The sequence below is a fragment of the Nyctereutes procyonoides genome, unplaced genomic scaffold, assembly GCF_905146905.1.
Source record: "Nyctereutes procyonoides isolate TBG_1078 unplaced genomic scaffold, NYPRO_anot_genome, whole genome shotgun sequence".
Classification (NCBI taxonomy): Eukaryota; Metazoa; Chordata; class Mammalia; order Carnivora; family Canidae; genus Nyctereutes; species Nyctereutes procyonoides.
In genome coordinates, this window is record NW_026575140.1 from 11,789,762 (window position 1) to 11,817,530 (window position 27,769).

General features: G+C 52.3%; 1 protein-coding gene across 2 annotated transcripts; it reads right to left on the bottom strand.

Annotated features, from left to right (window-relative positions):
- Positions 1 to 7: 7 nt before the first annotated feature.
- Positions 8 to 27,556, bottom strand: CALB2 (calbindin 2). 2 transcript variants are annotated; one of them, XM_055304744.1, is made up of 11 exons: positions 27,408 to 27,556; positions 16,105 to 16,181; positions 13,520 to 13,609; positions 10,566 to 10,646; positions 7,001 to 7,057; positions 6,365 to 6,442; positions 5,819 to 5,874; positions 5,458 to 5,497; positions 5,009 to 5,062; positions 4,354 to 4,425; positions 8 to 650 (listed from the first exon to the last, which is right to left on the bottom strand). In XM_055304744.1, exons 1-11 carry the CDS (start codon positions 27,499 to 27,501, stop codon positions 534 to 536), a joined length of 816 nt encoding a protein of 271 aa, XP_055160719.1. In that variant the 5' UTR covers positions 27,502 to 27,556; the 3' UTR covers positions 8 to 533. The 2 variants fall into 2 exon arrangements, with proteins under 2 accessions (XP_055160719.1, XP_055160720.1); XM_055304745.1 differs by lacking the exon at positions 4,354 to 4,425.
- Positions 27,557 to 27,769: the final 213 nt, after the last annotated feature.

The window sequence follows — 27,769 nt, forward strand, 5'->3', positions numbered from 1 at the left end:
GTGAGCTTCCACGCGGACGTTTCCACTTTATTGTCTGTAAACTCTTTGGTAAACAAGGAGACGAGGAACCCACAGAGGAAGGAGCACGCGGAGCGAGGACAGAGGGCCGGCGCCCTCCGGGAACGGGAACTCAGGCGACAGCTGCGCCGTTACGGGGTGGTGGGGGACCTGGGGGCGTGGGTGGGTGGGAGCTGGCGGGGCGGGAGCAAGGGTCCGCTCCCGTGGGCGGAGAAGCCGAACTTACAGCGGACGAGCTCATGCAGCAGCCACGGGGGAAGCCCGCCCCGCCCCTCCCCTCCCCTCCCCTCCCCGCCCGGCCCGGCCCGGCCCGGCCCGGCCCGGCGGGGGTCCCTCGGCGCAGGGGGCGCCCGCGGGCCTGGGCCGCCGCCCTCCGTCTCTCCTCTCCTGCTCCGCGGGCGGGGTGCGCAGGCTGCAGGGGCGGGGCGGGGCGCTCAGGGGGGCCGGGGCCGGGGCAGGTGGCAGGGCAGCAGGGGCGGGGTGGGGGAGGTGCGGAAGCCGCCCCCGGCCCCCCTTTACATGGGGGGCTCGCTGCAGAGGACGATCTCCAGGTCCTTGCGGTAGAGCTTCCCGGCCTCGGCCAAGGACATGACGCTCTTCCTGTAGTTGGTGAGCTGCTGGATATTCATTTCCTAGGAGACACAGGGAGGGCGTCAGAGCCCCTCTCGGGATGGCTCCCCCGGGGCGGCCCATCCACTCATTCACAAACGCACCCGCCAGAACCTTCCTCTAATCCCGTCCCCGCAAACATGGGCTTTGGAGTCCGAGAGCCCTGCGTTAAGCCTCCCTTTCTGTCATCTGGCTGCATTGCTTTGGGGCAAGTATTCAACGTTTCTGAGTCTCAGCTGCCTCATCTGTGCGATGGGCACAGGCACAGCGGGGCCTCAGCGCGGTGTTGGGAGGGTTAGCTGACGGGATGACGGGGAATCCGCCTAGCGCGGCCCCTGACAACTACCATGCCCTCCCAAATCCCCAAATCGTCACTCTCTCTGCGGGACTCCTATCAAGTCCCCGCCTCCCTGGGCCTCTGGTACTCAGGGTGGGTCGGGTCCCTGGTGGGGTCCCGTGGGTGGGGAGCTCCCTGGTGGTGTCAGCAGGCCCAGACCATACTTCCCTAAACCCCACCCATGTCAGCAAGGAATTCTAACTCCTGCCTCCTCCAGCAGCGGAGCTCAACCTGCCTACTTCAGGGGCCACGAAGACAGGTGACCCACAGACATATGGCTGTTGTCTCATGTACAACGGAGGCCAACATTAAACAGTGTCAATACCTAATACGGCTTGTGTTGAATGCATGCTTTACAAGAATTGATCGGGATACAAATAAGCAACAGGTGTGAAATATAGTAAAGGCATCAACCATTTATACTTTTTCCTCTCCCTTTCTTCCTCTCTCCCTCGCTCACACACTCTCCCTCTTCCACCCCTTCCCTCCTCTCTACCTGTCTTGAAAATGTTGGCAATTTTTTTTTTTTTAGTACCTCCCCTTTCAGGCTGATGGTCTTTTCCCCCATTCAGCTAATGAGAAAAGTGACGTAAAAAGACTATGGTATTTGCTAAAGGACTAGACCAACTCTACAGCCACAAACGTCCTTAGTCTCCTGAGTCTCGAAGTCTATTTATCTGGTTCACCTGTCCTCAGGCACCTCCTTTTTGGTGCTCAAGGGTCAGCCTTTTATTGTGTTGTTTGACTGACTGCTGGTTTTGTGCCACCACCCACCCCAAAGGCACTCTACAGGCATCTCTAGCTTTGGGAAACATCTTCCCTAAAGTGAAGTCCCTGGACATAACACCTAGTCCATAATACTACCTACCATTCAAATTAGGAGCCAAGGGAGGGACCCCATATATTAACCTGGAGCTTGAAACTGCCCCTTGCCAGTGATTCATTGTGGCATCAAGAATCTTAGCAGCATGAAGGGAGAGGGCAGCTCACTTTTTACATCTAGAAGTTCTGCTCGAAGCTGGGGAAGGAGTTAGTGGGCTGCAGTTGCCTCAGGAGTGGTGAGAAATACTGAGGTTGGATCTCACCAGCCTGTCCCTCAGAAGCCTCAAACATGAATCTGCTCAGAATCTGGATCACAGACTTGGCACCATTCAAATGGAATGTGCATCTGCCGTGTGGATTCACAAAAAAGTGGCCTCTCTCTTCCCAGCACAGGAGCTGCTGCTATGGTCCTGTGGCTCCTGATCATGTTCTCCATCCCCAGGTGCCACATGCTGAGCTTTGTACAGGTGGAAGACTCCCAGGTAAACAGCTGTAGTTCCTTCTCTAACCTTCAGAGTTGGAGTTTGTAACCCCAACACCTGTTTTTGTTTTCACATCTGGAGTGAAACTGGCCACAGGACTTGTGTTTTGTGGTAATTAAGAAAGAGCCCAGGGGCACCTGGGTGGCTCAGTCCATTAAGCATCTGCCTTCTGCTCTGGTCATGATCTCAGGGTCCTGGGACCCAGCCCCATGTCATTGGGCTCCCCGCTCAGCAGAGAGTCTGCTTGTCCCTCTTCTTTTCCCTCTGTCCCTCCTGTCCTGCTTGTACTCTATCTCTCAATTTTTCTTTTAAAATATTTTATTTATTCATGAGAGACACACAGAGAGAGAGGCAGAGACACTGGCAGAGGGAGAAGCAGGCTCCATGCAGGGAGCCCGATGCAGGACTCAGTCCCGGGACTCCAGGATCAGGCCCCAGGCCGAAGGCAGGCACTAAACTTTTGAGCCACCCAGGGATCCCCTCTCTCAAAGAAATAAAATCTTAAAAAAAAAAAAAAAAAAAAAAAAAGCCCAGCGAGGCAATGAGCAGAAAATTCAGGTCACTCTAGATTTAATGCTTGCCTTCAGAGTTGAGCAGCCTCAGGTGTAGAACAGGGCCATATGGAGAATAATTATGCCTCATTAATATAATTAGAGTTAAAGATAATTTCCATTAGGATGCCCAATATCTCTTGGACTCATAAGGGTGCATAAATAATTTTCTCCTAGAATTTGGGGCCAGGAAAGAGTCTGCCGAGTTCAAATTTCTTGTGAAGATGTCCTTCTTCCTAAGAAGTATGTGCTCCCTTATAATTTATTCTCTGCCTCTTTCAAAAGCCACTTGTAGGTAGGTAACAAAATTAACGTAGGATTATAGAAATGAAGAATGATATTCAGGACAAAGAAACAGTCAGAAAGCAGCTAGAAGGGGAGACAGACTCAGAGGCTGCAGTGATTTTTTCCCCCTGAAATGGAGCAGTAAATTTAGCTCTTGCCTGGCAGCCAAGGCGGTTAGGCAACACAAGGGCTCATGGAGCGTTCATCATCTAATTAAAACAGCAAACCTGTTTGCTCAGAAAAAGGCATTTTCCAGGAGGTGAGGGAAGGTGGCTGCAAAGACAGTTGTCCGCTCGCGGTCCCCCTGCCACCCTCCGACCCTGGGACCCAGGATGAGCCCACTGCCACCTGCTGTCTGTCCTGGAAGCGACGCCACCAAGCAAAGTCATAGTTTAGCCCTCCGCCTTTGCTTTGAGGGGAACAAATGTTTCCGTGGCTCCTCAGCCTCTCGCTCACCTCTGGACTCTGCATTTAATCAATCTGGAATCCCTTCACCTCCACCCGGCCCCCTCTTTCCCCTATCTCTCCTGGTGGAAAAGGTCGTCTTTGATGGCAGCGTGGCTGACCCTGCCTGAACCTCGCCAGACAGGCTGCCGGTGCCTCATCAGAGATTCACTCAAAAGAGCCAACAGGTGGAAACACCCCAAGTAGCTGTTGATGGATGAACAGATAAAAAAGTGGTGAATGCAAACACTGGAATATTAGCCTTAAAAAGGAAGGAAATGCCGACACGTCTACAACATGGATGAACCCAGAGGACATTATGCTCCGGGAGGTAAGCCAGTCACAGAAGGACAAGTCTTGGATGATCCCATTTCTGTGAGGTACCCGGAGCAGTCAAATCAGAGACAAAGTCGAATGGTGGGGGCAAGGGGCTGGGGAAGGGGGGAATGGGGAGGGGCTGTTTAATGGGTGCAGAGTTCTAGTTTTGCACGGGGCAGAGAGTTCTGGATGTGGTGCTGGTGATCGCTGCACAACAATGTGGATGTATTAATACTGCTGAAGGATACACTTAAAAATGGTTAAGATGGTAAACTTTGGGTTACGTGTATTTTACTACAGTGAAAAGAAACATAAACCAATCACCCAAGCATCCAACCAGCAACAAAAAGTGACAGCCCCCAAGCTGCCATTGCCTAGTAACAGGTGATGAGAGGAGAGCAAAATGCACCCCACATCCCCCCCCCCCCCCCCGCAGGATCCTGTCTCCTGCCCAAGGACCACCTGCCCAGGCGTCTCAGCTGCTTACCTTCTTGTTTTTCTCATACAGATCCTTCAGAAGGGCATCCAGCTCATTCTCATCAATATAGCCACTGCCGTCCTGGTGGGGGCAGCAGAGGCAGCGCAGAGCTCCAGTACTCACGCCCCCCACCCTCTCCCCACCTTGCCTCCTAGTTCCCCCAGCTCATCCCAGGGAGCTTGCAGCCTGACCTCCCTTCCTGCTGCGCAAAGGCGTTCACACCGCACCGTGTCAAAATAACACCTAACTGCTGAATTTACCAGCCAAGGCAGGAACAGGACACTTGAGGGCAAATTTACGTCCCGAGGTTTTTCATTTGCATTGAAAATATAAATGGGGTTCAGGAAGCGTTTAGCTAACTCTCTAAGATGTCAGGACAGGCACAGGGGCTTATTTATAGTTTACCCCCACCCTTTAGTTATGAGGAAGACTACTGGGGGCAAGCGAAGGAGGGGTGATGGGCGGTAAGGAGAGCCTCTCCCTCCCAACGTCCTAGCAAAGCAGTTGGCTCCAGTGCAACATTATGACCTGGCTCAGAGGGCGCAGTACTGAGCACCTCCTGACTCCGATGGATGAGGGATGACGAAGTGGAGCCATCTGGGCCTGGGGGGCCCCCTGCTGACGTGACCCCTGCTTTTCCATCCCATGTTGTCCTCCCTCTTACCTTGTCGTAAAACGTGAAAATCGCGTTGAACTCCTCTGAGGTCAGCTTCATGCCCTGTAAGGCCCGAGGTATTAAAGAGAGAAGCAGAAACCCAGCAGAGTGTGTGTGTGTGTGTGTGTGTGTGTGTGCGCGCACATGCAAGTGTGTACACGAATGAGTACGAGTTTGTGCATGTGTGTGCACACATGGCATATGTGAGCGAGCACGTGTCTGCATGTGCATGTGTGCACAAGAGGGCGAGCGTATGTGTCTGCACGTCTGTATGTATATACAAATGAGCCAGCATTATGTGTCTGCATGTGTGGACGTGTGTGAGCGAGCGTGTCTGGGTGTGTGCACGTGTGCATGTATGTGAATGTGCATGTGTGTGCTGGAGGGCGGACAGGAGGGTGGTAGGGTGCTGTACATGGGGATGAGGGAAGGGAAGGAAAGCAGAGTGGCTCTTTTACCTGAAATTTAAGCAGGAAGTTTTCCTGTACAGGCAAGAGTCTGGAAAGAAAGTGTTAGAGCAGAGCTTAGGAGACAGGGCAGAGGCAAGAACAACGGGACGTAGGGGTGGGGGTGGGGTAGGCGGTGGAAGCGGCGCCCGTAGTTCTAGAAGCAGTCTCTGGGCATTAGGAATTAGAGGCAAGTTCTACAAGGAGGGACACGGACACACTGAGGTGCCCTCACTCTAGCTTGGTCTTGAGCTTCATGACACCCGAGCTGTCACTTTCCCCACTGACTGGTCTTAGAGCCAGGGAGGGTGGCACGGAGTGGTCTGCAGAGGTCCTGGGAAGAGTGACCCCAGGGGTGAGGTCGGGCACTTACCGGGACATCTCCGAGAGGCCCAGTTTGCCATCCCCGTTCAAGTCGAACATCCGCAGCTGTTGGGGACAGACAGAGGTGCTGGGTGATCGGCTCTGACCCTTCATGTGGCCCTGACCTGCCATCCCCTCGTTGGTGAGGAGGGGAGATGGTGGGTGTGTTCCTGCCTCCTCCGAGGTCACCCGGGGGCCAGAGGCCAGCATGGTCTAAACTGGTCCCTGCTCCTCTCTCCCCTTCTTGGGGCCCCAGAAGCACAGCAGGCCAGCACCCAAGGCCCACCCTCTCCAAGCCCATCCTCTCCCAGAGCTCTGGAGGTTGTCATGGAAACAGATGCTCCCAGTCTCACACTAGCTCAGCGAGGACCTCAGACAGAGGGTGTGTGGGGCCAGGGACTGGCATCTCTGCTGCCAGTTGCCACCGGGAGTCACTTCACTGGGGTCTGAAGACTCAGCCAACAAAAGACACTGCAAACCCAGAATCCCACTGGCTTGCTCCCCCTCCCCCCGTCCTGTGCGTCTGCAGTGGGGAGGGGCCCTTCAGCCCACTCACTATGGTTTGGGTGTATTCCTGGAGTTTGGGTTCATCGTATGGCCGGTTTGCCTTCTTCAGCAGGTCAGACAGAAATCCCTAGAATACAAAAGGTCTCCTCAGCTCTCCTGACTCAGCCGGCGCCCCCTATTCCTTCTCCATCAGTCACTAGTCAGCTTGTTTTCTGAGGTCTCCCACCTGGATGGTCGACATCCCTCATAATGTGCTAATCCCTAATGCTTGCAGAATGGCCACGAAGGCCTGGAGCTACCTCCTGGATGCAACTTCACCCCCTCAGAGAGCCCAGGACACAGCGCCCGGGGATCACTAGTTGCAGAGGAATGGAGGGGTAGGGGGGCAAGCCAGGAGGCCAGCCTGCTGGAACTGCCACGAAGGTGCCTGTCCTGGACACTCATTTGCAAAGGAGTATAGTTTGGCCCAGCTCCATGGTGGCCCTACAGTTCCACGTTACCGATTCACCCGGCCGTCCTGAACACGTCCCCGTTTCTGAGCCAGGCTTAAGTACTCCCAAGCAGCCCACCGACCCTGGTTCCTCATCCAACGCCTCCCCTCTCCCCGGGTTCCTTAAACCTACCAGCCCCCGGGCCTCAGTCCCATTCTCTGTGCCTTCCGTGCCGTCCCCAAGGCACATCCTACCTTGAGCTCGTTGGCTTCAATGTAGCCACTTCTGTCCGTGTCGTACTTTCGCCAAGCCTGCAACGGGAATGCCAACCTGTTTGCAAAGACCTGCCAACATGTCTGAGCTTCCTTCCTATTTCCTTTAGTGGACCAGACTGGGTCTTGATGTTCAAGAATATTACAGAGGGATTGGGACATGGAGATGGTCTAGCTCCATCCCTTCTGTGTCACATGAAGAAACGAAGGGAAGTGTCTTGGCCAAGGTCACATAGAGAAGGAAAAAACCTGCTGGGACAATGTCTCTCCACCCCCAACTGGCTACAAGCCGGGGTCTCTTTTTGGGTTGTTTTGTAACTAGGGTTATGGTTTTCTTTTCTCTTCTTTTTCTGGATAGGGTTATGGTTTTCTGAGGTGCTAACCAAGCAACTTCTAGCACTAGGGTCCAGTGGATCCGATTTTTGCTGTGGGCATGTAACGTGTTCTTTTACTGCTCTGGAAGCTTCTCATTCTCGGGGTGAGGGCTGGGAGCAAGGGTCAGAACCTTCTGGAAGGGGCAGAAACAGGCTTTGGTTGCTCTTTAGTGTATTCCCTCCTCCATCCCTCCAGTCATGGTGCACACGGCACCCATGTCTGAAGGGGAGCAGAGCTGGGAGTGTAGTCAGCCTGCTCAGACTATCTCAAGGCCAAAAGCATTCCTTTTTCCATCTTGTTTTGTTTTAAGGCACCCCCCACCATCCGTGCTCAGTCTAGAGAACCCCACTTCCCCAAATCTTTGATTTCTGCAGGTTCCTGGTCTTATTTCTTATATTTTCTTTCAAGTATTCGCCCCTTGACTTTTTGTCTCTTCTTCCCCAGCTCAGTGGACTGCGCAGTGGACACCAGTGACACCTGGTTTACTGAGAATCAGCAGGCATTAATTATTTTACCAAATTTGGATCCCCTGCCTCCCCTCCCCTCGCCATTTCATGTCTCCCTTTTGTTGTCAGGAGTGTGAGTTTATAGAGATCCTAGAATCTTTCTTCCACATCAGCAGACAAGACTGTTCTCCTGGTATAGTGGTGGCTCAGGAAATTTGGTAGAATTTTTTTTAATCCTGATCCTTAAAAAAGTTTTAAGATGTGAGCAAATCCCAACGAAAGGGTAGACTTATACCACAGATAATTTGGATAGGTGGTATTTGATTAGGGGACCATCTTTTCTCTGAGGAAAAAAAATGCTTTGGTTCCATCAAAATATTTCTTCCCAGGCCCAGAAAGCCTGCTTTTGAGAAAGTACTAATATGCGCAGGTTTACAGATACGACTTCACCAGCCACCTGCATATACTTAGTGCATTAGAATTTAGTTCATCTGGGACACCAGGGTGGCTCCGCGGTTGAGTGTCTGCCTTTGGCTCAGGCTGTGATCCCGGGGTTCTGGGATTGAGTCCCACACTGAGCTCCCCCTGCAGGAGCCTGCTTCTCCCTCTGCCTATGTCTTTGCTTCTCTGTGTCTTTCATAAATAAATAAATAAAATCTTAAAAAAAAATTAGTTCATATGAGTCCTGACAGGGAAAAAAGGCAGATACTCACTAAGTTGCCTAAAAGGAGGGCAACCCAAAGGGGCCCGAGTCCCCACTCAGGGCAAAGCATCACTTTGGTTTTTGCTTTTTTTCTGGAGAGATCCTCCCAGCTGGCTGACCTCCTCCCTCCCCGCCCCACCCCCGCCCCCACACTCTCCCCCTCACTTCTCTGCCCACCAGCACTTTGTGCTCAGCCTTCAGTGGGCCATTCTCTTCCCATTCAAGGAAAAGAGTTCAAGGGACCTGGGCTTTGTGAAATCTCAAAGAAATCCTGAGGCGTCACTAAAATTAGAAATTACAATGTTGTGCTCAGCAGTGGGATGGAGCTTTCTGACCGCACTAGCTTTTCAGGGCAGCAGAGGGACCAATTCATGTTTCCAGCTGATAAAAATGGAACAAATGGACAATCGGGGCGGGTGTGTGTGTGTGCTGTGGGATAGTGGGTCCCGGGAAACTTGGTGGGGGTGTTGGTTCAGCAGTTATACTGTGGATTAAAGGATAAAGACAGATAAAAATATAGAATCATGTCAATGACACAGAGAAACCTCTAATGACTTTGAGAGAAGGGGACAGAGACAGAGAAAGGTTTTTTTCTTTTTCTTTTTTTTTTTTTTTGCTTCTCTTTAAGCAATTCTGCTCCCCTGCAAACTACTGTTATCCCCATTTTCCAGATCAGAGGTGGAATAGTGGCCAAGCTTTCGCTGCCCATGGTCAGGGAGGGGGCCATCAGGCATAATGCTCCCTTTTGCTCTCTGACAAGTAGTCGCAGACTTTCCCCCAGATATGCAAGAGGAGGGCTAAGAATGTCAGAATGTCATTTACCAGCTTATGGAATCTTCCCATCTTGAAAAAACTGGAGAAAATCCTATAAAGCGCCATAAAATTCGATCCATATCTGATGCTTAGGCTAGCTGCCACCTAAAAACTGACTTCTCTGCCCAGAGACTCGGTTATTTCTAACCAACTTGCTACCCACGTGGGGAACTCCATGCCAGTGGGTTTCTGGGCTAACTCGCCATTAGTTTTAGGCAGTAAATCACGGAGAGGGGATTACCGGTGTCTGGGAGTGGATTTAACACGGGGAACGGCAACTCAAGTCAAGTTGAGAGCCAGTCAGCATCATAGCAGGCAGCGTGCGGGGGTATGGGTTGAGTTTCACTCTGAGGGACACATATATTGAATGACTAGGGTGCTGCGTCCAGAAAAATACCAAGAAATAATTGGTAGTTTGCTGGGTATCAGGATTAGTTGTGTACTTGGTGGAACCATTTGGGTTAACCAATCTTTGTAAATCAAAAATGGTCAAAGATCAGCAATTTCACATGGTTCAATCTAGTGGTTGAATATTACTTAAAAAAAACCCCACATGAGTTCGGATGTTTTATTTCACATGGGGATTTCAAAGCATTTCTGTTGCAAAGATCTCTTTTAAAGGGTGGCACTGCAGTCCAGACCACAGTGAAGAATCAGAACCGGAAGATACTGCAAATAGAATTCCCCCTGGGTCTTCTTCCAGCTTTGGAACGATACATAAATGCATGCTCCTTGGAAGCTTGACTTCAAGGGACACTAATGTTATTGAGAACAAAGTATGTGAAATCTTGAAGGCAAATGATGTGAAGCAGGTCTCTTCACTGCAGGATTTCTCAGAGACCCCAGGATACAAATGTCTATGACCAATTTTCAAAGGGGAGATAAGTGTGTACATGGAATTTCCCAAGTGTACTTGCCCACACTTACTTCTCACCATATTCTGCACACTTTGACACGCTCATGTCATTTGGGGGATCTTTTTGGAATCTAGATTCTGATTCAGTGGGTCAGGGACCCTGCATTTCTCACAAGCACTCGGTAGATGGCGATGCTGATGCCGCTGGTCCGTGGACCACACTCTGAGTAGTGGAGCTCTAAGGGGGAGGCGTTCGGGTGTGGGGGGGTGGTTAGCATCTCCCAGGGGACCATTCCCAGGCATTTGGGTGGCCCTGGCTCTGAACACGGGAGAAAGGCAGCGCCTTGGCCTCACCTCCATAAACTCGGTGCTGGAGCCCACGTGCTGCCTGAAGCACAGAAGGAAGTTCTCCTCGGTCGGCAGGATCTGCGCCAGCTGTGGGGGCCAGAGAGCGACAGATGTTACAGAGGGCCTTCCCAGGGAGCAGAGGAGACTGTCCTGGAGGGAGGATGGTAAATGGCCAGCGGCAAGGCAGCGGGGGATTCGCAATTTGCTTTTTCCCCCAGAATAGCCCTTCACAAGGGAGGAAGGATGTTCTGAGAAGTGCATCTGGGTCACCCCACATCTTAGGAGATGAGCAGCTGGAGGGACAGAAGGTGGTGCCACTTTAAAATACAAGTATCCAGGGCCACCGGGTGGCTCTGTTGGTTAAACGTGTTACACATCTGCCTTCAGCTCAGGTCATGATCCCAGGGTCCTGGGATGAGCCCCACGTCCAGCTCTGTGCTCTGTCCAGCAGGGAGCCTACTTCTCCTTCTATCTCTCCCCCTGCTGTTTTTTCTCTCATGTGTTCTCTCTCTCAAATAAATAAAATCTTAAAATAAAACGCATGTATCCAGTCATGTGTTCTCATGACTCTCATGTGTTCTCTCATGTGTTCTCTCTCTCAAATAAATAAAATCTTAAAATAAAACGCATGTATCCAGTCTCAAAGGATACTTAATAGATTATTCCGTCTATATAAAATTCTAAAAAAATGCAAACCAATCTGAGATTAGTGGTTGCCTGGGATTTTTAATGGTGATAGGAGTGCTGCATCTTGATTGCAGTGGTAATTACATGGCTGTACACAACTGTCTAAACTCACAGAACTTTGCAATTCCAATCAATGCAATTTATTGCATGTGAATTATACCTCAGCATATCTGGTTTTTAGAAAATGCAAAGAGACTCTTGTTTAGCAAATGCTGCTGGCTGTCCCCCACTTGTTTTGCTCTCAGCTTCCTTGGGTCACCGGCAAATCCTCGTGGGTCTGAGTCAACTAAATGGGTGAACCCTGCTTCCCTTGCCAGTGATTGGCTTATGAGGAGCCATGTGACCAAGACCCGGCCAATGAGATGTGAGGGGAGGTCTGCGAAAAGTCCTCCTGGGAAAGGTTCCATACTCCTAGGAGTGGGGAAAAGAGATGGATCCTTTCTGCATCTGGACATGGTTGTATCTGGATGTGATGCCATCCAGCCATCTTGCTACCAGCCCGAGGGTGAAGCTGTTTTGGGAGTAGAGGACTGCAGAGAAGCAGGGCTGAGGACCTGGCTTTCATCTGGAGCCAACCTGTCCCATGGCTTTTCTCATTGGGAGCCTCTTCTAGTTTAAGGCAGGAGTAGCTAAAAAATGGCACAGGAGCCAAATCTGGCCCAATGCCTGTTTCTGTAAATGAACTTGTCTTGGAACATGGCCATGCCCATTCACTTGCATATTGTCTATGGCTGCTTTGGTGCCACAGTGGCAGAGCTGAAAGAATTGGGACAAGGACTGTATGGCCCACAGGCCCTAAAACATTTATGATAATCTGGATCTTTACAGGAAAAAGTCTGGTAACCCCTGGGCTAAGCCCATTTGAGTCAGGATTTTCTGAGACTTGCAGCATAGGCATCTATGTTCTTGGGGCCCTTCCTAGATCCCCTTTAGCTAGGCTGGTGGGCCATCCCTCATGCAGTGAAGGATGACCACTAAAGGCCACTAGCTGCCCCCTGCAGCACAGCTGCCCTCCACCAAACCACTGTTGCTCCAGCCCTCCTCCCCAACTCCCCCACCTAGAGGAGGCAGCCTGTATGCAATGACTGAAATGGGAGTGCAAAGGACCACCCCACCCCTTGCCCGAGGTCAGACCAAGTGTGGCACAATCCACACTCCAGAGCTCCCGGCGAGATCAGGCCAAGACCAGGCTCCAGCTGAGACCACATCCTTCCTTGGCTCCTTCCTCTGCCTTTTCCTGCTGCGCTCTTTCCTGGTATTGAGAGTTCTTTCTCAATGCATCCCATCTACTTGAATCTCTGCCTCAGTCTCTGCTTCTGGGGGACTGACTGAAGGCAGCATCCCACCCAGTCACCTGGGAGGAGCTATGCCCTCATTGGTGTGCTGCTTCCATTATTCTTGACCCCTAGACCACACGACAAGCTGATGGCCAGAGGTGTGTGGTTAGGCCGGCGCACACATGCATATGTATTGTGCATGTATGAACGTGTGTACGTGTGTATGCATAAATTGTTTAGTCAAACAAGGAAGCCATTAAACTGAGGTGGCCTTAATGCCTTAGGAGCCTATGTGAGCAAACCCTAACTGAAACAGTCAAAACAGCCAGTGAGGCTTTCCCAAATAATGCAACCACTTAAGCTATCAAATAATGTCAAATAGTCAATCAAATAATTTCCTTGCTCTGCTCCCACCTCTTCTCTATAAGAGTCTTTCCCCAGCTACAGTTGGTGGAGTGTTCCTAACAATTTTTGGTTTGGTGCTGCCCATTTGAATCAATTTTTGCTCAAATAAATTCTTTAAATTTTTAATATGCCTCAATTTATGTTTTAACAATATGTATTTATTCAAATATAAATGTGTGTATATATATTACATATAAATGATACATGCTCTATATGTAAATTGTGTACCTAAAAATCAATTAATTAAGAATGTTGCCTTTGGATGCCTTTAGGTGGGGCATGAACTCTCTTGTTCTCTCGTTGCTGTGCTCCTTTCTGTCTTTAGCTGGGCTCATCACACATATGCAATAGCTGTTGGCACCCTGAGAGCATTTAAGGTCTCCAGCCCTGTCTTAGGCCAATGTTTGTTGCTTCCTTCCTTGTGAGACACAGAAAAAGTCCCACCTGTTCTAGTTGGTCAGCCTAAGTGCTAGAGGTGGGGTGGGGGTTTCCAGACCACCCCCTCATTTAGAAGACTAAGAATACTTGTGTGTGGCAGAGGTGATGGATGGCCCCTCCCGTGTAGCTCTTAGCTAGGACAGTAGGACTCACCTCGGCCATCTCAATTTTGCCATCTGAGTTCTTATCATACTTCTGCATGAACTCCTTCATCTTCTCCCCAAAGTTGTCACTCTTTGACATCTGAGGAAAGACAAAGGAGGCTGACTGTGCTGCTGGGCCCCACATGAACCATGGATCTCCCACCCACTTGGTGTGGCAGTGGTGCGATTCATTTTGCACCCCAAATCTGATCAGGCTGGGTCAATGCTCTGAGTGGTCAGGGCTGCACTCTTCTCTTTTCCAGGGTCCCTCAAATCCAAGTGATGTCTCCTTTGAGTCTCAGTCACATGAGGATGGTTCACCTGTACCAAGTAATTTGTGTAATTAAATTTGCCCTGTTGCCTTTGAGATGGGATTAAACCACAGCTCTATCAGAAGGGCGAGGAACTTACTCCCATCACTCAGATGTGAGAACTGAGGCCCCAGCAGTCTACCAAGGCAGCTTCTAATACAACCCACTTATTCCAGGACACCCCAGTAGGTACTAGCACTACACCAAACCAACATAAATTGCGTATTTTCTTCTCTCAGGTCTAAAGGCAATCCGTATTTTTCACTCTGATTTTATGCCAGGAGGAATGTGAGGAGACAGTCTTCCAATAGCTGAGAGGTAATTTAAATTATCCACTAGATTATTGTGACTACTACCAAGGCAGAGAACTTGACACGCTCCTTTAGCCCATCATTGCCTACCTTAAATCTAAGGCTCTCCAAGATTGTTAAATCTTAGCCTGTTTTGGGTGCTGCTGAATCACTATATGCATGAACGAGCTCCTCCTCCTCCCTCACCAATGGCGAGTCTACTGGAGCAGCTGGTGCCTCTTCTTGGCTTCTCTGATGACTTCTGCGTGGGTTGTGCACGTCCTTGGTTGGGCCCGGGAAACTACCAATTCTTCAGATGACAGTCTTTTCTGTATCTCTTCTATTGCTTTCTACCTGGGAACTGGTTTCAATTTGCCACTATTTATTCATCAGTATTTATTGCCTTACATTTACAAGTATGCACAGAATGTCCCTAGGCTCTTATCACAAGCGAGGTCATCCAGTTTAGCTTTAACAACAGCCCAGTGACGTGAGTAGCCTGTCCATTTTACACACAAATGCAGGCTGAGGTGAAGCGTCTTCTGAGGTCACCGGCCGGCGTACCTAGAATTGGAACATGTGGCGCCTGCTTCTAAGGCCATATTCCTTCTACCATATGACAGCTGCTCTGAACACCAGTCCTGGACGGTGTCAGTTGAGATTTTTGTTGACAGCCTTGAGAAACACCCATGGTGCCATCTGAGGAAGGGATGACTAAGATTTCAGACTAGAAGCACTTCATAAAAACACATTCCTCCGCCTACCTCATGATCCCAGAATCAGTCTTGAAGCCTGTGTTTTCAGTGATCCAGGCTTCATTATCCTAGTAATGAGGAGTGATGAGGGAACAGTTGATAAACAAACTCATGAATCACCCCCATCGCCTAAGCCCGTGGCTGGACCTCCTCCTTGCTGGGGCAGTCGGTGGAGCTCTGGGCCAGGAGTTCACTGGTGGATTTGTGACTCATCTCCCAAACTGCCCCATGAAGATCTCTTAAGAAGCAGCAGATTGACCAACAGACACGCAGCAGGGGAGAGAGGGGAGACCCCCAAAGGACCAGCGGGAGCTGGGGGGGGGTGTAATGAGTCTGTGTGCATCTGAGAACCAGACGTAGGAATCACAATAAACTAGCTCCGATTACCTTAGCTTTTCAGTATTTCAGACAGTCCTCTAAAGGCTTTAGTGTATTAAGAGCGCCAGGTTGTGACTACAGGCCCCACAGTGACCTGACCCTGCCATTAAGGGGCTGGGACGTGATTTGGAGTCGCTGCAGGCAGGCTAAGAAAGGCAGCTGGACACCTCCACGAACGAGGCCAGTCAGTACTATCTGGTTCAGATACTGGTTTGGAGCAATCCTGTTCTCTAGCTCCTTGCTGAGGATCCCAGACTGTTGGTCTAGAACAGTGGTTCTCTGGTGGGGATCATTCTGTGCCCCACACCAGAGACATTTGGTAATTTCTTGAAACATTTTTCATTGTCACAACTTGGAGGGGATGCTACTGGCATCTCATGGGGAGAACCAGTGATGCTGCTAAGCATCTTACATGCCCCCCACAACGAAGAATTATCCAGTCCTGTCAATAGTCCAAGGCTAAGAAACTCTGGTCCAGAATAAAGACACTTGAAACCCCTGAGGTATCCAATCGAGTCATGATCCCCCTGAGAATCTTAGCTAGGCTCTGGACTATTCCTTAGGGGAAAAAAATCTTTCATACGCACATATACAAAGATTCGCAGTTGGTGGGGTGGGGGAGCTCAGGAACCCCTGGTATCCTTTCAATGAATACCCCTCAATCCTAGACACCCAAGTTTTCTTTTTAAGGGATTATTCCAATTAAAAACATCCTTACAAATAAAAGAAAAACTTGGAAGGTCAAAGACCAGAGGTGTCAGGCTGGCTTATGCAATGCATAACTTGGGACAGACAATGCTGACCAAAGCCATGATCAGGATGATAGAAAAATCAAACAATGGGAAAGAGTACTGGGCTTACCATGCCAGAGCCTTTTCTTGCCTTCTCCAGCTCTTGGAAAAAATTTTCTAGCTCTTTACCTTCAATATATCCATTTCCTGTGAAGAAAGCAAAATAAAAAAGCAATTGACCTTGGAGCTAAATAGTAAGACTGATGGGGGGTAGGGGGGTGGGGAAGTCATGGCTTCAGGGAGGACTTCTCATTGGCTAACCAGCAGGTGTCTGGGTTAGCCTTGGACTGTGTGGTGTTAGGGATGGGGGTCCTGCTCTCAGAGTGTTCTCAACTGTGCAGTTGCAAGAACATCCATGTGTCTTTGGGGTATACATTCAGTAGCCAGAGAACACTGGGACCAGCATCTGGGCCAAGCTGGTAGAAGTGGACCAAGCCGGGAACTGTCTGTAACTGGCTGGGCAAGCCCCAGGAGCTAGGATCCAACGGGGACAACAGGTCATCAGCATCCGGGTTTGTTGGCAAGTGGCAGGCCTGGTTACAGGGGTGAATAAGGTCCCAGACAGAATTTGGGTCTCTGGAGTGGGAGGGTCTATGGAATTGAAAAGGGTCCCCTCTGCTCCCTACCAAACACATGTCCACCCAGAACCTCAGAATGGGACCTTGCTTGGAAACAGGGGAATGAGTTAAGACAAGCCATACTCGATTAGGGTAGGCCCTAGGCTAATGACTTGTGTATTTTTTTTTCTTAGTTTTATTTATTCATGAGAAACAGAGAGAGAGAGAGGCAGAGACATAGGCAGAGGGAGAAGCAGGCTCCCTGTGGGGAGCCCGAACCGGGACTTGATCCCAGGACCCCAGGATCATGACCTGAGCGAAAGGCAGCAGCTCAACCACTGAGCCACCGAGGGGGCCCGACTTGTGTCCTTTTAAGAAGGCCATGTGAAGACAGAGGGAGACACACAGGGAAGGAAGACTATGGAAAGACAAAGACTGGAGTGATGTAGCTCCAAGCTGAGGAACACCACGGATTGGTGGCAGCCACCAGGAACTAGGAGAGAGCCACAGAAGGATTGTCCCTGAGAGCCTCCACAAGGAAGCCAGGCCGCTGACACTTTAATTTTGGAATTTCAGTTTCCAGAACTGTAAGAGAAAAAAAAATTCCATTGTTTTAAGCCACCCAGTCTGTGGCATTTGTTACAACAGCTCTGGGACACTAACCCAGAAGGGAAGAGAAAGGGCATCTATCCTTCGGGATGGGGGCACCCAAGAGAGTCAGCTCCAGGGATTCTATGTAGGGGAGGCGATGGCTGCTGGTAATGGGGAGGGAGGCTGTGGGGTCTGTGAATGGAGTCAAAGCCTGTTCCCCGTGTGACTTTGGGAACGTCATTTAACCCATGTCAGCTGCAAAATGAGTTACTACAATTAAGTGGGATTTTGTGTGTAAAGCCTATGAAGCCACCCATTATGCGTGGACTGTAAACGTTGCTATTCTAGTTCAATGACCAGAACCTGTCATTGGAAATGGATCAAATCTGAGTGAACACTGCAGTTACCAGGACCAGGCCCCAAGGTCAGTGCCTGACTTTTAAGATCACATAAGTGGGGAGAGGCCTTTTAGGTTGTCAAGTCTTGAACCCAGATGGCCTAGAGCCTGGGTGAGCTGAGTCCATGGCTAAGGTCACTCATCTCTGCTGTGATTGCGAGGAGGCATCTGTGGGCGGGAAGTCAGGCCAAAGGCAGTGCTCTCCACACTCCCCCAAATTGGAATCTCCTAGGATCTTAAAAAAAAACATATATGGATGTCTGGCTCCCACCCCCCAGACATGCTGATGTAATTGGTTTGGGGTGTGAAGGAAACATCATGGTCTTTTTTTAAAAGCTCCCCAGGTGATTTCAATGTGCAGGAAGTTTGGAAGCCACTGGCCTCAAGTCAAGTTTCAAATCTGATGTACAACAATGGAGCAAAGTTCCTAGAGAGAATAGTCAATCGGTAGCTTTCCTCAAGGGCCAATGGGATTACCAACAAAACAAACAAAATGAAAAAAAGGAGGGATGCCCGGGTGGCTCAGCGGTTAAGCATCTGCCTTCAGCTCAGGGCGTGATCCTGGGATCTTGAGTCCCACATCGGGTTCCTTGCACAGAGCCTGCTTCTCCCTCTGTGTTTCTGCCTCTCTCTCTGTGTCTCTCATGAATAAGTAAATAAAGTCTTAAAGAAAATGAAAAAGGAGTATTTAACTTGGCCTTTGGGAGTGGGATGGGGTGACTGGGGGTTCTTCTCACCCTCTCCCCACCTCATCCCCTTAGAATTTAGATTCCCCATAACTAACCCTAGAGGCGCCCCCTAGTGGAGAAGCTGCCACACTAAGCATTGCGTGGAGAGAATCCCGTTGAGATAAATGATGTATTTTTGTCTGCAGAGAAAAGATGTGATTGTATCTCGGGAGCGGGGAAAGGAGACTTGAGCTCCCTTTTTCCCTGGCCTAGAGTGGTCATCGTTCTTGGTGAAATTTCACGAGCGTGTGTCTCCTGGCCTGTGAGGCCCGCTGGAGAGGGGGTGTCGGGAAGAGCCAAGGGCTTTTTAGGCAAAAGGCAGTCTAGTGGATGATGCCTCTGGGCTGAAGGAACAACTAATTTTTCTCTTCTCGTCGCTCCCCGCAATGATCTGGGAGGATGGGTTCGAGGGAGGGCCCACTCAGCTCTGACGGGCACCCCCCCCCCACCAGCGTGGGTCCTGCTTGCCACTAGTCTGCTGGGGGGCACCCGCTCTAGGGGAGGTGGGGCGGGTTGCTGACACTTCTGCAGAGGCACCCGCACCCAGTTCTTCTCCTGCCTCTATTACTCGCTGGTTCGCTTGGGGATGTCGCCTCTCCAGATCTGTTTCCTCACCTATAAAACAGGGATAATGACGGTGCCTTCCTCATGCGGTCAGCAGCGTGGAGCGTGCTGGCCCCTACTGAGCCTCCAGGATGCCAGCGGTCATTACCACCGCGGCTCGTGTTTCTGCCAACTGCCCAGGCTGGGGGACACCTTGGCCTTGGGCTCTGGCTGTAGGCTGGGAGGCTCTGGGGTGCAGAGGGAGGCCAGAGCAGGTGAGGCCGGCACCGAGCCAGGTCCCTTTGAGCAGTGTGAACGGGAAGAAGACAAGCACAGAAGTATGGGACCCACCTTCTCCTTGGGGTTTCTCTGAAACTTACGAAGAATAAATGTATTTGTTTATTCTTGTTCTAGAAAGGTTTAAGGTGGTCTAATGACCTCCAGAACCAGATAATCAGCCAGCGTCTTGCCCAGCAGGAGCGTACGGAAGCTTGTGAACGGCAGTAACGCCTCACAGACACAACACTTTTAATTTTCCAGAGCACATTCGCTCCTTTCTTTGCTTCAGCAGATAATGTGAGGCCTCACTACGTGGAGGGCCCTGTGTAGGTTGCACGGTGGGGATAGGAAAATGTAGGAGATTGAGCTCCTGTCTTCCAAGCTGCCGCAATCCTGCCACACACAGGATCACAGTATGGCAGTGTTGCATCCTCTTCTTGTGACAAAGAAATCTGAGGCACAGAGAATGTAAGCAATCTGTTCCAGAACACACAGCAAGGCAGGACCAGAACTGGAGTGTCCTAATTCCTGATCTAGGTTTCATTCATTCATTCATTCATTCATTCAACATTTATTGAGCATCCACTTTGTGCCTGCTGTACGCTAGGCACCAGGGGTGTAAAAGTGAGCGAGACAAGGTCTGCCAGGATGGGGCTTATGATCTAATTGGGTGGGGATGGGGCAGGGGCAGACAGACAGCAAGGGAGAGGAAAAATGATGTAATAGAACAGAGAGGGACAGCCAGGGTTACTTGATGGGGTAGGTGGTGGGCAGGGAAGGCCTGAGAAGCCCCAGCTATCAGGTGGAGAAGGAGAAAGAGAGGCATATAACCAGAGCCTGGGAGGGTGCCACAATAGAAAGAAATCCCCTCCCCGAATGCACTTGGCACAACCTGGCAGCAGGAGGGTCCCATAGGCTGGCCAGCCCCTCGCACCCTGCTAGGAATCCCCCTACTGCTTCCCCTCTGTACCCCCAACAAAGGGACGAACGGTGGCTCAAATCAACAAGCCTAGATTGTTGGAAGTAAACAACAGTTCCACTTTGTGCCCGGTGCTCAGGGAGCTCTAGACATGTTCTAGATGTGGGCTTATTCCCAGGAGCATTCAATGGTCTAGTGGGGCGAGGCTGTCAAACAAGAATTGCCAGGATCTACCAGCAGACGGCAGAGGGAGAGGAGCAGGGGGTCGGTTAGGGAAGCAGGGGCTGTGCGGCCCGGGAGGGGCATCCTCCATCACTGGGGGGTAAAGGCCTTTGCTACTTGGTCCCCCTCAGAGCAGCCCCCATCCATCACCCAGGCGGCAGCTGCTCTCCCCGGTCCGGGGTGGAGAATGGGTTGACCTACATCCTCCCAAGGCCGACTTCAGCACTAGACAAACGGATTGCTTTCTCTATGACCCTCTTATCAGGGCGTGGGGTGACTGGCCACCAAGCAAACCTCATGTGGATGGGCATTGATAAGAATGTGGTTACCATAGCAACCGCCACTCCTTACCTTCCTAACAAGCCACATCTCGTGAACATTAGGAAGAGGGGGCGGGGTGGGAGTCAGGGACCCTGCATCTTTTCTTACTGGCCTCTTGCTACCATGCCTCACCACCACTGTGCCTCAGTTTCTCCCACTTTAAACTGAGACAAGACTTCTTGGGGGGCACCTTGGTGGCTCAGTCAGTTAAGCGTCTGCCTTCGGCTCAGGGCATGATCCCGAGGTCCTGGGATCGAGCCCCTTATGCAGGCTCCATGTCCGCAGGGAGTCTGCTTATCCCTCTCCGCCTGCTCCTCCCCACCTCCACTTGTCCTACGCACTCGCTCTCAGATAAACAAATAAAATCTTAAAAAGAGACACTTCTTTACAATTAAGCTGATTACAGACACCTGGAAAGCCTTGACCAAAGAAAGGCCGCTGTGCTCCACGTTGGAAAGAGGGCTACTTGTTTCTCACTGAGGTTTGTGTGTACAGATTTTCTAAGAGCTGGACAGGTAGGAGTAAGGTGTAATTCCGCCACCAGCTCTGTGACTGTCCATGTGACGTCGAGCAAGTCAGCATCTCTGAGCCTCAATTCCTTGATCTCTAAAACGAGCATACCTATGCATGCCCTTTCTACTTTATAGAGCTGTTGTGAGAGCCACACGAGGTAATGTTGAGAAGAGCATTCTGGAAAGTGTAAAATCTCACATGAATGGAAAGCATCGCTTTTATACTCTGCCCTCTAAACCAGTCCATGGCTGTAAACTCTTCACCTCAAAGATACACTTCTGGTTCGCAGCCCAGGCTGTACCCAGAGTCACCTGGGAAGCTTTTAAAACAACATCATTGCCTGGGCCCCGCCTCTCGAGCTTCTTATTTAATTGATGGCCGAGGTGGGGACTTCTCCTGGGCATGCTTCAAAGCTCTCTGGGTGATTCTAATGTGCAGCCAGGGTTAAGGACTGCTTTACGGTGAGTCTCAAATGTTAAGGTGAGCAGGAATTACCTGGGGATCTTATTAAAGTGGAGAGTCTAATTTAGCAGGCCTGGAGTAGAAGTGCTGGCTGTTCCAAGTGGGTCTGTGGAGCAGCAGCACTGGAATTATCCAGGAGCTTGTTAGAAACGCAGACTCTCAGACCCTACCCAAGATCTCCCGAGGCAGGAGAGGCAGGAGCGCCAGGAGTGAGACCCAGGAATCTGTTTTTCACAGGCCCTCCCACACGCCCAAGTTCGAGAACTACTGGTCTAGCCGCAGTAGCACTCACCAGTCTGTTTCTCTGAGACGCACAGGTTAGAGGACTCAAGGACAGGAGTTGCTAAGTTTCAGATTTCCTCCTTAAGAAAGTGTTCATGAGACCAAGCCACTTGGTTGTCTGTCTGGAGTTCAAATTTATGGTAAGGCAAATAGCCCTCCGGCCCCACAGGCCTGAGCACCCTCTGGGACAGCCAGACACCACCCTCTGGGACAAGAACTTGGCTTCGTCAGATTCCGCCCTGGTATTATTAATACTACATTCCAGGGTATGCACTGTTTACGAGGAGCGCCCACTCCCTGGCCCACCTGGTCTTCAGGGCTCGGCCAGGTAAGCACACAGGTGAGGAGAGGGGGAGTTCGAGGGGGAAAGAGATTAGTTACAGCCAACAGCCTAGTGCCCTGTTCATCCCAGGGACGACCCCTGCCCACACCTACATTTGTCGTGGCCTGTCAGTCATATGAGCACACACACGTGCACACACGCTCCTTCCAGGGGTGAAAAAACACGGTGCAAACAGCTACCGGATGAATGTTCAGACACAACTCTTAATCTGTGTTCCGGGGCTGTGCAGCTTATGGAACAGTGGTTCTGGAGCTGGGCTGGGTCCTCCGAACCTGAGGACCTCTGGTAGCCCAATGCCGGCCGATTCCCAGGCATGGGGAGGCCAGAGGTGGGGCAGGGTGGACAACAGAGAGCCAAGGTGGAGCCGGGGGGCCCAGCGAGGCCAGAGGCCCCGATGGGCCCCGCTGGGCAAACAAGGGCCTGGGACGTCATGGGCCAGACCAGCTACCAGCACAGCTGCCAGGAGAGGTGCTGTTTTCAAAGAGCCTCAACCCTGCTCCCCAGGTGTGGCTCCCCACCACATAATTCTGGGTCCCCAGGTGTGGGAAGAGCTTTCCCGAAGGGTCTTCTTAGCCCTGGAAAGCTCCCTTGGGGCTTCGGCCAGGACAGCCACTGAGGCCCAGGGGGGAAGAGGTCAGCCGAGCTGGGCTCCTGGCTGCCCTGGGAGGCGGCTCGAGCCTCTTGTTTGTGAGAACTCGTCCGGGGCTGCCTCCCGGGGGAGCCCAGCTCCTCGCAGACACCGTGGCTCCCGGGCTGGTGCAATCGGCCCCCAGGGGCAGGCTGCAGGGCCACCGCCACTGCTGGCTGCGGACGCACCCAGCAAGGGCACTGTGAGCAAAGGGTGCGGGGGTTTAGGGGTGAAACAGGGTGGGGGACTGAATCCTAGGGCTTACCCCGGGTGGGACAGGGGGAGCTCCCAACGAAGCCCACATCCTGCCATCAGGAACCCCAAATCCATGCCCTGCTGTCCCAGATGAGACACACAGACCCCACGGGGACTCGGCGACAGCGTGAAAAGATCGGCTCGATCTCCGCTCCCCGCGCCAGACCCCTCTGACTTTCTTGGGCCTGGAAGTGACCGTTTTAACGAGTCCTCTAATCATCGTAGGAACAGCACCGTCCCACTGCGCTGGAAATGTTCTAGTGTTTGTGTAACTACTTCATCTATCCCGGAGAGTGTCACCCTGTCTGGCAAGTCCTCTTTACTCTTCCAAGAGCCTTCCCTCGGGATCCCAGGGCAAGCTGCTCAGGCCCCTCGCCACCTTGGACGGGCCCTGTGGCTTAGCTTCCTCCCAGTCCCTGGTCCCGGAGCCTCTGTGCTCACCATGGGGTGTAGGAGGACAGAGGAGGGTCTAACTTGCAAAGGTCTTGAGGTCCCCACAGGTAGGGCCCGGGCTCCCTCCCTGCATCACCAGGGCCACCCGGAGGCAGGCAAACGCCCCGAAGAGTCTGGGCAGATTCCCACACCCGGAGATGTATCTCTTTTTACCTCGTTACTGTTTTGCAGATTCACACAAGAAACAGAAGCTCTTATACAATTTTCGAACACTACAGAAATCAACTTCGTAAAAGCAAATGCCTTTTAATTTTACCTCCTCCACTCTGTAGAGAGAGTAGAGAATTCTCCATTCCCTACTAACATGTTTCAAGTATCCTCCAGCGTATGCGTTTCGTGAATAATGAAAATGGGTTCATGCGGTAACCATGTCCTGCTACCATTAAAAAGAAATCCTAATAGTACAGCTCGGGCATTTGGGCACATCGGTGGAAATGCTCCACCTCACTCTGCTTGGCTGCATAATATTCCCCCGTAGAGAATGGCATAATTCATTTTTCTGCTCCCTGGTGAAGCACCTTTCCCTTCAAATCTCCAGTATTCCAAAGAACTCGGTAGTAGACGCCCCGGTTCATATAACCTTTTTGTACACATGAGAGTGTTTCTATGTCAGGTAGATTCTGGGGATGAGTGACATCCCCTGCTTAGACCCAGGATGTCCCTGGCCTCTGGGAGTGAACCCCTCTTATCTCTGTGATCGCAGTGGCTCCTAAAGGCTTTTCCCTCTTGAGCCACACCTTGGCTCTCCATGGAAATTCCTACTGGTCATCGGTGGAACAGGAGCCTGGGAGCCCGTCTGATCAGAACCACCTAGACAGGACAGTGTGAGCTCTGAGCTGGGCATCCCTCACTGCTTGGATCCTGCAGAGGGAGGACATTCCTGGCAAAGCGGTGACCGGGCAACACCTGGACAGCGGACTCAGACACATAGGGCCATGTAAGGGTCACTCAGAGCATGGAGGTGGTATGTAGGCCATAGTGTGGGCTTGGCTACGGTCTTCCCTACCTCTGCCTTTGAGAGATGACACCCAAACCCTCCCAAATGCACGACCTCAGTGACTGCCAAGGAAGAGTCCAGGGATGGCGCAGGGTACTAGGAGATAGGATTTCTTGCCCCCACCACCCCCCCACTTTGCCGTGTGATCTTGTGGAAAGAACTTTGCCTCTTTGAGTCCCAGTTTTTCTCTGTCCAAACACCCACTCCTTCTTTCTGCACAAGAGTGATTGATGATTGTGAAAAGAATCTAACTCTTAAGGCAAAGTCACCCGGATGACTCTTTCTCTGGGTGAGGAATGGGCTGAGTTAGGGTCAGGGCCCCCCTGCCCCATCTCCACTGTCTCTGGCATCCAGCTTCTCCTAAGGTCGCCTTGTCTTTGTTTCCTAGAGGGTCCAGGAGGATTGGGCCGGTGGTTCTGTCCCCTGGGGGCTATGCCTAACTGGGCTCCAGGGACTTGGTGGGCTGCAAGGGAAAGTCGCCCCAGAGCTCATTAAGTTTGTAAGTGGCACGGGGACTTCATACCAGGAAAAAACCCCAAGATGAAAACAGAAGCCAGAGTTGGTGAGGGGGAGGCCCAGATAGGGCAGGGAGCACCTCAGGGGATTGGGATGGGCACCCCAGCCGCCTCTAGGAATGCAGGAGGGGTTGGGCAGGGTAGGTACAGAGCAAGGCAGTCCACAGCCTAGTTCTTGGTCCTTCAGTGGAATTCCAATTTGGCCGTATCCTCATTTTCCTGAATCGCTTCTGTGCCATCTCTGGCACTGTAAGCCCCTTTGTCTTCTTTCTCTCTGAGGTCTGTGGCTCCTCCTGGGGGCCTCCCTGAGGCAGTGACCAGAGAGGGTGATGGGGTGTGTGGAAGAGGAATCAGGGAGCAGGCATTCGGCTCTCCTTTCACATCGGAGCAGGAGGGACCCAGAGGCACAATGGCTTTGGGGGTCTTTGGGGGGCTCTTGCATCTAGTGCTAACTTAGCTTTCCTTGCTCCAGCCAAGACAAGAACCCCTTTCTGAGGTTAGGGGAAAGGCTCATCCTCTCCGAGGCTGGGAGTGGTGGAGGCTCTTCTGTGGGCAAGTGGGGGGGAACTGGTACCTATCATCATGGGAAAACCCCTCCCCCAACCTTAATGTATGACCCCAAACTTGGGGACGAACACTGGCCCAGAACCAGCCTCCGAGAACTCACCCCTCGTGCCTGTTTCCTCATCTGCACAAAAGACATCATGGCCTGCCCAGTAGCCTCACCAGGGCTCCAGAAGGTGTGACAGTGTTTTGAACAGTATGAGGTCTCAGATAAATGTAAGGATTTGCAGGATTATTGGGAGTGCTATTGGTTGTCCCCACGAGGCCAGGGGTACAGCTACGGAGTCCTCCGTTTATTAGAGCTGACTCATCTGGCAGGAGGCCGGTAGTATAACCTTGGCCACTTGGTAACTTTCCTTGAATCATGCAAGTCTCTGGTGCAGATAAACTGGCAGATGCATCCTTAGGGAATGTGCATGTCCTCCGGGTACCAAGAGGCTGCACCTTACAGCCCTTTTCATTGAGGCAGTTTTATGGCACCAGCTGGGGATTGGAAGTACACCCCTCCTTGGCCCCATTTTACAGATTTAACAATCTATCCACCTCCTTCGGTAATTTGCAGGCAGATCACGGCCCCAGCCGGGCCTAGTCCTCTGCCTGGCTCTCAAGCTCAGTTGGCTCCAAGGGAGCAAAACTTTGCTCGTTAACTTTACTGGACATTAACCCTTGCCTCTCCAAGCCCTCTGGGCAGAGGGCCTCTGCGTAGCCCTGCAGGTGCAGGAAGGCCGAGGGAAGGATTTAAGTGAGCCGCCACTGATCCTTCCTCTGGTTCCCATCCCCCCCACCCCTGTCAGTCCCAGGATAAACACCCGACACCACTGCCCTGCCAGTGATCTGAGATGTCATAACATTTTGGGTGCCCATCCCAGCCAGGACCTCAGAGAAGGGAATTAGATCACTTAATTTTTTTTTGGAGGGGTGGAGAAAACATCTTCAGTGATATCAGAAGCTCCTAAAGAGGGGTGGGTGGGGGCTCTTTATCCCTCAGTCAGACCATTATAGGCTCTTGGAATACCAGCACTGAGAGACGCGTCCTAAGGTCATTCAGTCCAGCCCTTGATTTTTGGGTGAGTCAGTGTCTCAGTAGGCATTTAAGATTGCGTCCCCCGCCCCCAATCCAGAGATGGTGTCACCGAAAGCACCCAGGACTCTCACCAGGAGGGCCTATGTCAGATTCAGATGGTCCCCCAACCCTGCCCCACCACACCCACTGCTGCTCTATAGGGGACCCATTTGTCCAGGGAGGATGGGAAATGGACAAAGGGAGCCCAAGGGGTGTTCAGGGCCCCCGACGTCCCTCTCCACTCCCACCCCCAGCCCGTACGTCTGGCGACGCCGAGGCTTTCCCTTCAGTATCCCCCGGCTGGCCCCAGCCTCCAGGACAGTGAAGGGGGGCTAAGCCGGCATTAAAAGGGCAACCCCAAGAAAGAAGCAAGTGGGCTTTTGAGACCTGTGGCTGCAGCAGCTGAAGGCAGGCCGTTACCTTACGAGAAAGGCGGAGGAGATAGGAAGGCAGGGGCAGAGTGGGGAGCCTGGCGGCCCGGCCCGCCCGGGGGCTCCGCTCGCCCGGAACGAGGCTGCCGGAGCCGGTGGGCTCCCCGCCGTCGGTGTCGGTGTCGGTGTCGGAGGAGTAAAGTTGCTGGCAGTCGTCAGCCGGGCAGCCGGGCGTCCCCCCGCTCGCGGCCGCGACCTCGGCAGGCTGCGGCCGCAAACGGCGCCCGCGGCAAAGGGACCCCCGCGCCCGCGCCGCCCCCTCCCCGCCGCGGCCCCGGGCCGCCGGGCTCAGAAGTTGACGGGTACTGACCGTCCGCGTCGAAGTGCTTCCAGATCTCCAGGAACTGGGACGCCGTCAGCTCGGCCAGGTGCAGGTAGGGCGGCTGTGGCTGCGGGCTGGCCATGGCGAGCGGCTCGGCGACCTCGGCAGCGCGGCGTCGTCCCCGCGGCTCGGCTCCGCGCTCGGCTCCGCGCTCGGCCGTCCTGCGCGCCCCGCCGCCCTTATATACGCTCCCGAGGCTGCGGCCGCGCCCGGCTGCCGGCAGGGGGCGCGCGCGCTCAGGGGATCCGCCGGGGCGCGGCGGGGGGGGCGGGGGGCGCGCCCGTGGGCGCCGACACCGCCCGGTCGCCCCGCTGCCTCCGGAGCGCAGCCGCCGCCCACAATCCCACGAG